Source organism: Rhinoderma darwinii, chromosome 7, assembly GCF_050947455.1.
Source record: "Rhinoderma darwinii isolate aRhiDar2 chromosome 7, aRhiDar2.hap1, whole genome shotgun sequence".
In the NCBI taxonomy this organism is placed as follows: Eukaryota; Metazoa; Chordata; class Amphibia; order Anura; family Rhinodermatidae; genus Rhinoderma; species Rhinoderma darwinii.
The window spans coordinates 133,350,941-133,364,256 of NC_134693.1; the positions used below are offsets into that span (position 1 = coordinate 133,350,941).

At 43.7% G+C, this 13,316-nt stretch overlaps 1 protein-coding gene across 1 annotated transcript in view; it reads left to right on the forward strand.

Moving 5' to 3' along the window:
- Positions 1–12,207, forward strand: part of IL17RC (interleukin 17 receptor C) — a 40,569-nt gene extending 28,362 nt beyond the window's left edge. The window contains exons 12-19 of the mRNA XM_075832409.1: positions 1,671–1,721; positions 2,688–2,736; positions 4,231–4,343; positions 5,385–5,450; positions 6,075–6,126; positions 8,532–8,627; positions 9,018–9,053; positions 10,827–12,207. Of these exons, the coding sequence (XP_075688524.1) occupies positions 1,671–1,721; positions 2,688–2,736; positions 4,231–4,343; positions 5,385–5,450; positions 6,075–6,126; positions 8,532–8,627; positions 9,018–9,053; positions 10,827–11,464 (1,101 nt within the window). The 3' untranslated portion in view covers positions 11,465–12,207. The remainder of the gene's footprint in view (positions 1–1,670; positions 1,722–2,687; positions 2,737–4,230; positions 4,344–5,384; positions 5,451–6,074; positions 6,127–8,531; positions 8,628–9,017; positions 9,054–10,826) is intronic.
- Positions 12,208–13,316: the final 1,109 nt, after the last annotated feature.

Here is a 13,316-nt window from a genome sequence, read left to right on the forward strand (position 1 = left end):
TATCTATCTATCTATCTATCTATCTATCTATCTATCTATCTATCTATCTATCTATCTATCTATCTATCTATCTATCTATCTATCTATCTATCTATCTATCTATCTATCTATCTAATGTTGGCAGCACATCCACTGTTCACACAGGGAGATGCGCTGCCGACCAGCGACCATTTCTTTGGCCATTGTTTTTTCGCTGCCATGTTTGCTCGATCCTTGGCTGGTGGAATAGCTGACTTTATTATGGTAACGCTGTGGCAGGTTAGTTGTGTAGGAGGACACTGTGCGGCCTCCCGGGCACACTGCCATATTATGTGGCAATGCATCCACTAAGCCTTCTCTGGCGCCAGCACGGGTGTGACTGAACCCCCTATAGCTATACCCGTGGGAGGCACACGGAAGGTTTTTCATTGCATGCCATATTATAGAGGTATGCCACACAGAAGCTCTGTACCACTGGTCTGTAATATGAACCCATAGCTGCTCAGGATCCTTAGGCCGGGTTTCCGCGTAGCGTAAGCGCTACAGAATTCTGTGCAGAAATTCCGCAGAATTTATAGTAGCAAGTGGATGAGATTTAGAAAATCCGATGCGAACGCTGCCGGAAATACGAAAACGTTAATAAATTGACCTGCGGTGCCGAATTTAAATCCGCAGCGCAAGTCAATTTATTCTGCGTTTTCGTTGCGGGTTTTCTCACATTGAATTCAATGGGGATTGAAAACCCGCAACAGAAAGCCAAGTGTTGCGACTTTTGCGGAACAATCGCATCGATTCCAAAATGTCATACTTACCCAGAACTCCGTGCTTCCTCTTCCAGTAGGGCCTAAGACGTTTCATCCCATGTGACTGCTGCAGCCAATTACAGGCTGCAGCGGTCACATGGGCTGCAGCGTCATCCAGGGAAGCCGGACCGGACGGCAAAGGAGTGACGCGTCACCCTGACAACGGCCGGGGTAAGTATGAAAGTTTTGGGTTTTTTTTCCCGGCGCTGCTTTCCACAGCGGAAATTCTGGACCGAAAAAACCGCACCTCAATGTAGTGCGGTTTTTCGGACGGAATATTCTGCGGGTTCCAGGTCGGATCTGCTGCATAGTTTTTACGCAGTGTATCTGACCCGTGGGAACCCGGCATTATAGGGGATCGGATAGCATTGTTCTGGGGGCACTGTGGTTTCTTATGCCACATTATGTACCTGGCTATGTTATGAGGGTACTGGGACTAGGAAGGAGGCACTGATATGGAGGAATGACCGTGGCTGGCAATGTTATGGGAAAATTGTCTGCAGCTGACAAACGTGCGTGTCTGTGTCTCTGTGTGAGTGTGTGAACCCCTCCTTGACTAAATCTTCTCGCCGCTCGCGTAACAATTCAGGTTGTGCAACTTGGGTCCTGCTGCGATACCGATCAATGGTAAATCTGCACCCCAGTCACTATTGTGTAATACATATACAGTAGGAATGTGAGGTTCAGGTGCGTGACACTTTAGATATTTGCATAGGAGGGATTAAGAATGATAGTGATTATATTACGTGATCCCCGGAAACCAAACACCTAAGACTCATTACACGGATTTATAGGACGCATCACGTGGGCTCGCTGTGTGTCATACAGTCCTTCACTGGCACGCCATGATGCGAGGTGTAATCTGAATTTCACGTTGTCTTTTAACAGGAAATTGGGACTGTGAAGCTGGAGCATCTGCACCCCTCGCTCTGTCTTCAGGTACTGTGAAGTTGGACATTCTGTAGCCAATCAGATCACGGCAACGATGATATCATCAGCAGGGCAGTGTATTGATATTGATGTGTCATGAAAGGTGCAGGAAAATGAAAACAAGTGGGAGGTCATAGACTGAGAGGTGAAGTTTCAGGGTCCCTCAGCAGTACAGAGTATTTCAGGATACAAGTGCGTTGGTCTTCTTAGAGGAAGTGACTATGTTAGTGATAAGTGTTTCAAGGAACAGTTTCATGGGGTGAGTGTTAGAAGGGTCCCCTGACAATAAGCTGATCATAGGGTGTCCTGCTGCTGAGACCCCCCAGCGATCAACCGTAATCTGCTAAGGAACCTGGCAGCAAGTGTTTATATCTGCAGCGCCACCACAGGAAAAATGAAGCATTACACAGTCCCTGTTGAAATCAATGGGTGCATGAATGTGTCGGGTCCTCCAGAGCAAGAGAAGCTTTTTGTAGATACCCTGCATTCTGGCTAAGGCTCTGTTCACACCGGCATCAGAGGCTCCATCAGCAGTCCCAACAGGGTTAATGGAAAGAATAGCGCTACATGCAGTGCTATTCTTCTAGTCAAAACAACGGACAACATGACGGCACCCAAAAAATCCCATTTTACGTAAATGGGGTCTTTTGGCCATCAGGATCCTTTGTACGATGGATCTGGCAGCGTGTCGTGCATTTCCATTCTAAACATAAATTATGATGCAAGTGTGAACAGAGCCTAATGAGGGTCTTGGACGAGGGACATTGCTGTATTATGTCACTATAGCACCTCCCTGGAAGGAAGTTAGGGTAAGGGGGATATGATGTGGTGTATGTAAAGGAGGAGCAGGGGGTATTGGCTGGTGTAATAGGATTACACAGGAAGTGGGTTGATGATTTAGAACGAGAACCCGTCTTATACCCGCTCTGTGCTAAAACAGAAGATTAAATAATAACCGGTAACTTTTTTTTATAGGTGTCGGTTAAAGAAAACGTTTTGCACACCTACTGTTTACCTGACGATGGTAAGTGCTGCCATATACACAGACACGACTCTACAGCTCTAAAGATAATCCTCAGCTCTATATATAACCGGCTACTATGGGTCTCATCAGCGCAAAGAGATTTCCTCCCCCGGACGTAGATATGAGACAGCTGGTGACAGAACTATGAAGCGGCCAACAGCTATCAGCCCCAAGTGCCTTCTTATAATATGTATTAATATGTGTAGTCTGCTGTGCATTATTTCCATAGGGGGCGCCAAAATCTAAGTTATATTGGATCCTTGCTTTCTCCTGAAGGCTCCATAGGCATTAGGCTAGGGCCATATCTTATCAAAATCGGTGGTATCTGCTGACTTAGGCCCCATGCACACGACCATAAAGTCACCCGTAATTACAGATCGTAATTACGGTCCATAGTTACGGGCCCATTTGTTTCTACGGCCGACGGACACCTTCCCGTATATTTACAGGAAGGCACCTGTGCCTTGGAATTTGGCGAAAAAAAATAGGACATGTCCTATTTTTTTATTTTACGGACCGTGCTTCCATACTTTATAATAGGAGCACGGCCCGTAAAAACGTCCGGCTGTCCGTGCCCGTAATTACGGGTCGTAATTACGGGCACGGTCGTGTGCATGAGGCCTTAAGGTCCTATTACACGGCCCGACAAGGGCCGTGTAAACGTTCAGCGAAACAGCTCTTTGTTCGGCGCTCGTTTGCTCATTTCACAAGGAGCTATGTATGGAGACGAGCGCTCGTTACTCCAATCGCTCGTCCCCTTACATTTTCATCATGTCGGCAGCGCGTCTCCCTGTTTACACATCAAGATGTGCTGCCGACGACAATAAAATTTTAGGCTGCCTAAACGATACAATCAGCCAATGAACGAGCGTTTGCTCGTTCAACGGCTGATCGTTGACCTGTTTACACAAAGCAATTATCGGGAACGAGCATTTTGTGAACACTCGTTCGCCCGATAACTGGCCAGTGTAAAAGGACCCTAAAGTGTAATGTCTATGGGCAGCTTAAAGCGTACCGATTGTTATAACCTTTTTTGCATAAATCAGTAGTACATGTAAATATATGATAATGCGTCTTGTAAGGTGAAAGTGTCATCTTAATTATCTTCCAGCAGCCTGTAGTTCCTGTTTTCCTGCAGGCTCTCTGTAAACCTGCTCAACTAGACTAATACAAAAAATATACTTGACAGGGAGGAGGGGGATGCAGCTGCAGTATCTCTCCCTCAGTGTGTGTTTGAGAGATCTGATTGGCAAACATAATTATTAACATTACTTTGCCATTTTACAAGTAACGTATTGGTTAACAAAGAGGTACATTTTGATGTAAGTAATGAGAACTCATTCCAGCCTCACGCATTTCACAGCCAACATATTTTCTAAAATACACCACTAGGTTTTTGATACTTGATGTAAGAGATGATGACCAAGATAAATTCCCCGGCAAAACTAGACATGGTCATTACAAAATGTTATTTATCCTCATTCTCTATCATAGGGACAAAACAGAAGAGGAATGAAGCCACGATCCTGGTCTCGAAACACGAAAACACTTCTTTCTGCTTTGTGGGAAAACACAAGTGCGTCACATTGGAAGAGGCAACCCAACAGGTACTGGGTCCCATTTCTGCAACCCCCAGTCATTTTTTAAGAAAACGCCACTCAAAAATACTTAGTCAAAAACATAAGTTGACAACTATATTTTACTGGAATAAGTTCTTAGGCTAGGGACAGGCAATACGTTTTCCCACGTATTGGTATATTATAGGCGCCATAAAGTGGTTGCTGCTTATAGGCTGGCAGTGAGTAATATAATGTGTACGACTAAATATGTCGTCAATACTGCGGTGCCATTAGATTTCCATTGGCTTCTATGAAGGAGAAAATAAATGACAAGTCTCTATTAGCAAGGAAGTTGCACATGCTTCCCAACTGGGCTAACACTCTTGTCGGAGGTCTTACGTGATGGTCTGTTGAATCCTCAGAAAACCCTCATCCTGTAGTTTGACAGATACATTGTGAACATAGTCAGTCCCGGCACCCAGCATGAATATTTATTTTAGAAAACCTGGTCAATTTTACAGTGCACTAGAATTGATGGATTTATTTTACCGAGAGGTCTTCTATAAATACGGCTTAGTGAGCCACCCCAACCATTGTCCCTCTGCGGTTCCTAAAGTTTTGCATGATAGTGATTGAATGGACCATTGTTCAGCCCTTAGCGATCAGCCCATTTAAAGGCAGTTGTGCCCCTCTGTCAATGGTGCACTAGGCAGCCGCCTACTCTGGCTATACTTCATCCCGACAATGAATACAAGGCCATAACAAGTATCCATATTACCCCATAGCAAACATTGAAATGGTAACCAACTCTACCAGGAACAAATGAGCTCAGATAATGGGCAATTTATTTTTCCCACTCCATCATCCACAATGGTCACTTAGTGCTCCTCACCTCTTCAGCACTGTTGAGGCTCCATTAACAATGTATGCCCCCCCCCCCAATACGCTGGGCACCTTAGCAGTTGTTGTGCCTTTTCACCAAGTAGTTACAAACTTTGGTGAATAAGAAATCTTCATTTTTGGACAAGTTTGGCTCAGATATCGATATAGACGCGCACAGACCCCTGATGACCCTCATTCTCCCTCCAGATGAGAAGAGCAGAATTCCTAGAACAGAAGATAGTGGCGGATATCATCACAGAACAATGTATGAGGGTAAGAACGGATCATACTATCATAGAGTGCTTTAGATTCCTCATCATAATCAAAATGTCTGCTTACTGCCAGTGAATAGGAACATTCCTATTGACATCCAAAGCATGTACAGATTTAATCATTCTCACATCTGAGAGTTTGCTACAATTGTATATAGTATAGACAATCCTCTGTGAGATAAATACATGAGCAGCACAAATCTCGCTTTTGACCTGAGATATTTGCTACAATGTATCAGTGTCATGTATCAGTGTCATGTATCAGTCGGTTTAGATCACAGAGAATTGTCTAGACTGGATAAAATTGTAACAGACTTACAGTTGTGTCAAATTTTAGGTCTTTGTAGGTTTTCAGGCTCTGGATGTAAACAGCAATGTCCCCATTCACGGACAGCAAACAGATCTTGAAAATGGTGAAAACTTATTATACAGTGATTACGTTTAATTTACATAAATTCTGAAAACCCCTTTAAGACATAGTTAATAGCATTATATTGATGCATTTGCTCTGGCAATTTAATCATCCGCTCATCTTTGGAGTGAAGACCCCGTGTGCCCATTCAACGGTCTTCCTGTGCCAGCTTCCATCTGCTTTACAAGTTTATATAATAATCTTTCTTTATAGATCTTTAAATCGGATGAAAATAGTGAGATCTATATCTGCTCTGCGGATAAGTGTAAGTACATAGTAGTGCATAGATGCGTTGATATTTGTTCATCCTGCAAATTTGCACAGCAATACAATTACATTTAATGACTATTGCCCAGTTTGGCCCATTTCATCAGGATCAGGTGATCATGCAACCCCCAGTGATCTGCTCGCTTAGCTGCAACCTTTCTGCTTCCTCAGAGGAGTCAATTTGTTGTTCAGGAAAACCCACCTCAAAAATACCTATTTAAAAACATGATTTGAGAATTATATCTAACTGGAATAGCTTCATAAGCCAGTGGTCCACAGTTGGTTACCATAGAGTAGCAGTTGTCCATAGACTAGTATGGAGTCATATAATGTGTATAACAAAATATGTCGTCAATGCTGCGGTCCCTTTATATTTCCATTGGCTTCTATAAGATAGAAAAGAAGTGACATGTCTCGAATGGCAAGAAACACTACTGCCACTCTGGAATTAGACCATGTCCTCCCCTTAGCCCACCTATGCATCCTGGATACATCTATGCTCCCCTATTCCATGCATGCCTCAGATTGTTTGACTCTAAATCCTTCATGGTCACCTGACATCAGTAGGACGATTCCTCTAAATATTTGAATTGAAGCCCTGCCCTGCTTTGAACGGCCCAAGACATTACAAGAAATGCCCCTTTTATGTATATTTGACGGAATTTGAATTCACTAGTATGTTGTATGGACTATAGTGTTACGCAATAGTCACCCATGCACTGATAGTCGATGGAGTCGTCCATCACCAGTCAGGAGTCGTAGTAGTTTTGTGATCTGCTGCTAAGAGGGCATTCACATTTTTGGTCTATATGTTTCTTGCCCACAAGAGGAGTGGATCCCAATATAGCAAAGCAGGATTACCTTTCCTTTAGAAGTGCACTATGATTTACTATAGGAAAACGTTCCAATATTTCCACCAATAGCGGTATTTCCCATTGCAAATGACAATCAGCTCATTCAGAGGCCTGGGTTCCTCAACACGTCATGTCTTCATGTTGCTGGAGGTAAGAACGTGCGGTATTCACTTCCGTCTTACATTCTAAACCATCAATGACCCAGAACAGTATTAGCGGCCAACTAAATAAAGAACAGCTGGGTTCACACAGGGACGACGGGGGAGATTTCGTACCATAGAGGCAGACTATGCAGATGCGATGGGGACCTTGCAGAGAAGGGGTCCAGTCCTGGTTAATCCTATTCCTTTGCTAAAACCTGTGCAAGACCCCCCTCTTTCCAGAGCAACTGCATCGTTAGCAAACAAGTGGGTGGGGAATCGGCCCAAGGGTCATGTAAAGGGGAGGGGGAAACAAGCACCCGTTGCTTCTGTTTGGGGTGGTAAACCCAGCACCATAATGGGGTTCAATTTTGATCTTTGCTATGAGGCCCCTTCTCTTTTATGTACCCCACATTACAGAAGCCACACATGTTGAAATATAAATACTGTCTCGCTATAAGCAATGCAAAGGACATGTCAATTAAAAAAAAAAATTCATGTCGTGTCTTCATTTCCTGGCAGTATATTTTGGGGAATCTTCTCTCTCTTTCACATTTTCATCTGGTTCTCCACGTACAATGTCATGAAAATCCTAAACAGTCAAGATAATTAAAGCACGTATGGCACATAAAAAAACGTGAATGTCGGTGCTAAACACAATAGAAAAAAATCTTTCACCAAATAATTTTAACCCTTAAAAGGTTCCCTTTAATTTTTTTTCTCACGCCCGATTTAACAAAGTGGGTGAAAAGATGCTGGGGGTACACTGGGTGGTACAGATGCCGAGGCAACGCCTAGAGTCTCGTGCACAGGTCCCTTTAAATAGATACTCTTTGGTGGTCATACAGTTGCCTTAGCAACAGCACTGTCCAGCGTACCCACTACATCTCTACAGTGGATTTAAAGGGACAGAAACCTAAAATATACATTTTTTTACTTTATCAAACACAGGGAGATTTATATGCCAGATACTTGTGTATTTTTAGTCATTGGAGGTACTGCTTCGTCATTCATTGTTTGCAATCTCTGTCACTTGCTAATTATAAAGTTTAATCAACAGACACTATGTTATCAAGAGGTAGCGCCCGCTGAGGACATAAGGCCACCATATGGTGTATAGCATGTGTCCCTTTGACAAATATCCCCTCTAGAGGTGTATGGGGCAGCAGTTCAATACAGCTCCTGTTCAATACAAGTCCTTCCCACCTGGGATGGACTGGTGAAGAGGGACTGAGGAATAGGGTCCTCCGTTTTAGCGATTGGTGTGGATCTCAGCGGTCTGATCCGTCACAGATCTAACATTTAAGTTAACAGGATCTCACAACAGATCATTGTTATTGGACTGCATTAGATGACGTATATTATACATATTTGATCATTTGTGTTTAACACCTGCGTTGTTTCGTCAGATATGAGATCCAGATGGAACTGGTCCCGGGTGCTCTGCCTCTTGGCCGTCGCCTGCGTGCTGCTGATTATACTCCTAAAAAATGAGAATCTCATAAGTAAGTTTTTTTTAAACAATATTGCGCTGTATCAACTTTCCGGCCCAGTATTTGGGTGTAAATGCTCATTGAAATGTGGTCCCAAAGAGTTTTCGGGAACTTAAAAGGATTGTTTCAAAATGAACAGTCCTGTCCTTTCATGGACGTTATAGAAGGGGATTCCTCGTTTGGCTACCGCATCTATTAACCGGTGAGGGAAGCCGCTAGGAATGATCGGCTCCCTTTCCAGTGGAGTTGGCATGGTCTGTAGTACATGGTTGCCCATACACCATGTAATATTACAGTTCTCCTGTAGTGGCCGCTGTAGGGGAAATGTGTGGCTGGGTAAAATCGGCTGATCGCCGGGGGCCAGTGGAAATTTTTAAAATAATTTTTTTGCTTGTTTTGCAGAGTGGTTAAAGTCGGTGACTGCAGAAAAATCTCTCAGTAAGTAGGAATTATAATGTGATAATTAACATAATTCCAGGGATATCAAAATAATAATTAAGATTTCACGGTATCAATAATTTACTAGAATACTTTATGTTTTGCTAGCACACAGGACTTATCTTGTTATCGCAGATACCTAGAAGTTTCACAAATGGGTCATTAGATATGTTTATCCTTAAAGGAACAGTCTGGGCAAAGCTGATACACTGAGTAGGGCCTGAGTGGGCGGAGCATGACACAGGGATTCGTTCTTTTGTGTTCTTGTTTCATACACAGCCTGGAATAGGCATTACACAGTGTACCAGCTTTTCCTGGAGTGCTTCTTTAAAGAGCAATCCCATGATGCTCTGCAGAAAGGAGTCACAATGACCCCTAGTCTGGGTATCCATATTAGAAGAGATTCCATCCCATTGACTACTGTGTGGGAGAATGGAAGCTATGACCACTATGGGCATCACAATATCAAATTCAGAGTAGTTGTCGCTTTTTTTTGGCCCATAGCAAAGGCCACATTAAAATGGATCATCATCTTATGGTGAAGATCAAGGGGTTCCAGTTTTTGATTCCTGGTGGCACCCAGGGCATCCAAGTTCTGGTCCTCGACCCATGCACGGTCGTCTGGCTTAGAGGACCAGGGAATGTCAGGGGCCCTTCTCCACTTGCAAAAGGCCACATGCCAGTGTACTTTTTGTGTAACACGTCACACTGTCACGCTGTCCAACAGGGAGCAGGTAACTGTCTATAGTTCGTATAGGGTACCTGTGGCAGCTCGGACAGTAGCAAGACAGGCTAGGCTGGGACTAGGCAGCAGGAAGACGTCAGGCGTGGAGTAGCAGGACAGGCGTGGTATACAGCACAGCACGCCTACAGCTCTGCACGGAACTTGACTAGGATAGCACGGGATACAGGATACAGGGAAGACACTAGGAGACCATTTGCATAGACAAACTTTGGGTATGACAACAACGCTCAGGCATGGGCCCTTCTTATAGTCCAGGGTGCGCATGGGCTATTTAAACATAAAAGTTCGGTGCACGCTCGTGCCCGCTCTTAAAGGGGCAGCGAGCGCACCAGACTTTTATGTGACCCTATTGGACCCGGCCGAGGTGAGCGGAAGCGAGCGCTGGCGTCTCCTGGGACCAGCGCTCGTAGACCCATGGCTGCGGCCGTCAGGAGGTTAGTGAGCCTGACGGCCCACGGCCATGACACACACTTTTTCTAGCCCTTCGGGCTTATTCAGACGGACGTATAGCTAGTCTGTGTGATGGCTGTTTTTTTTTTAACGCCCGTTACACAGCTTCATATATTTCTGAGGGGCTGTTTACATGGCCGTTGTTTTAACGGACCGTGTAAAGTGCTCGTGAAAAAATAGGACATGTCCTATTTTTGTCCGTTTTCACGGACCCCTCAATAGACTCAAGTCTATGAGCGATCCGTGAAAGGTGTCCCGCACGGCTGCGAATCAGACCTGAAAGCCGATTTTTCACACGTTCGTCTGAATATAGCCTTCAACTGAACAATCTATTCTGCATCTCAGGGGAAACCATAAAAAAACTGCCCAAGCCACGGTTTCCCTTAAGTGGCGCCATCTTCCGCTAATTATTGATATAAGATGTTTTTTGAGGAGCCAAGAAACATTGTTGTTGGTGAATTATTCATCTTATGTGTATCTTAGAAGCAATATCCTAAGCAGTCGGAAAATACTTTACACAATATAAGTCATATATATATGAAACCAATGTTGAATATGCAAAAAATTTTTTTTCTCAGGTGAAATCTTCAATGACCGTAGAATATTGATTCTCTATTCTCCTGACAACCAGGAATATGAAGCCCTCGTGCAGGTGTTTGCCTCTTCTTTGAAAGATCTCCAGTTGGACGTGGTCTTGGACCAGTGGCATCGTCTTAGCATGAGTCAAGTTAACCCCCTGCCTTGGTACCACCAAGAAAAATTACTTGTTTTTGAGAAGAAAGGTTTGATCATCCTCCTCTTTTCTGAAGGAGCCAGAGAGAAATACTTGGCATGGGAAGCACAGAACCGAACACAACATGTTGACCCAGATCCTTACCAGTCATTTGGAGCTGTGCTAAATTGTGTACAGTCAGATTTTTTTAACAAGACTGCCAAAGGGCGCTATGTTGTTGCCACTTTCAGTTCCTCCCATCCAGAGTCGATCCCCAAACTGTTTAACTCCGTTCCGGTCTATGAGTTGCCGTTATGTCTTGAAAAATTATTAAAGGAAATTTCAGGGGTCAATGCAAAGAAACTTGGCCATAAGCAAGTGAACCGACTGTCTGAAAAAATCCGGGACAGACTGGCTGGCAGGGACATACCAGAATCTATGAATTCTTGTGTTGTTGCCGTGGAATTAGAACCCTTAATGCAGACCACAAGTAACGTTTCTTAGAACTATGGATGAGAATGCGGGCACACACAATAAGCTGAAGGGCAAACTTGGCTCAGAACCAGGCGGGCAACAGTGTTTACAAAAGCTGTCAAAGGCAATCGAGATATGGCCCAAAAGTGAACATAACTCCCCTTGAAGCATCAAGTATGGAAATTGTAAAGTGGTTTGCAACTTGGGGCCACTTTTAAGGGCATCTCAACCTAAAAGTATAATGTATACTAAATATTAGTAACAAATTATGTCCAAAATTTTGTGTTGATTAATTATTTTATAACGTTCGAAGCTTTTAGAATATTACGGCTACCTGCAGCCACCACTAGGGGGAGCTTACTTCATACAGTTTACACATTGAACTCAATAATAACAGTATGCAGTAAGCTCCCCCTAGTGGTGGCTGAAGGTAGACAGAATTTTACCATTTAACTCATTGTCTAAGCAGGGGATTTGGAGCTCTGTATCAGAAACTTCGACTGCTATAAAGATGCATTTGACATTCTTTGTCTAATTTTATTGAACTGGAAGAAGGTTGAATTTCCTTTTCCCGCTCTGATATTCAGAGCATTTCCCATTTCTTTATACGGTTTTGTCAACTAGTTTCCATGAAACGTGACAGAAATCTTCATCATGCGCCTACTGTCTGTGTACCAGTGTAATTTTTTAAAAGTAGTTATTAACATGTGACATCTAAAACCTCATCTGAGAATTGTCATTATAAATATAAGAATAAAATGCAAAATCTTTGATATAAGAACATAAAGAAAATAAAATCTTATTTTTGTTATTTCTGTTGATATCGAGTGTTTTATTAAAGGGACTGTCCAGTTTAGAAATCCAATTTTCTGAGTTGATATGGAGGGGGGGGGGGGGTCCTCTGTTCATAATCCTTATTTCTTGGCCAGAGCGGTTACATAGAGTGTCTCTCGTTCTGGAGTACCTGTTCGGTCCTGCATTACACAGGCAACACATTAATATGAATGGACACTGTGTAATGCTTCATTTCTCCTGTGGTGGCGCTGAAGGAAAATAGAACACTTACTGCCAGGTTTCCTCATAGATTACAGGTGATCGCTGGGGGTCCTAGCAGGGGGTACACTTTGTGATCAGCTTATTGTCAAGAGACCCGTCTAACAAGTAGTGATTGTCCAAAGAGAGCCCCTTTTAGCTGTCACCACATAACATAGCCATGTTGCCCCCCGTAGTATATATTAAAACAAATTGGCCAAATATTGGCAAATCAGATGTTAGAGCAGAAGCCAAAGTTCGGTCATTATATTTTATTTACTTAGGTCTCATGCACACGAACGTATTTTTTTCCTCCCGTAAATACTGGCGTAAATACGGGTCCTTGGTCACACGTATTCGACCCGTATTCCACCCGTATTTACGGGCACGTTTTCACTGCAAAATTGCACTTCACTAATTGGCAGCCCCTTCTCTCTCTCAGTGCAGGATAAAGAGAAGGGAGTAAAATAAATTCATACTTACCCGGCCGTTGTCTTGGTGACGCGTCCCTCTTTCGACATCCAGCCCGACCTCCCTGGATGACGCGGCAGTCCATGTGACCGCTGCAGCCTGTGATTGGCTGCAGCGGTCACATGGGCTGAAACGTCATCCCGGGAGGCCGAACTGGAGGAAGAAGCAGGGAGTTCTGGGTAAGTATGAACTTCTTTTTTTTTTACACGTTGATCTATATTGTGATCGGTAGTCACTGTCCAGGGTGCTGAAAAAGTTACTGCCGATCGTTTAACTCTTTCAGCACCTTGGACAGTGACTATCCCCTGACGTCGCCTAGACTTCTATGGGCCTGCCCGTGCCGTTATTACGGCCTTAAATAGGACATATTCTATATTTT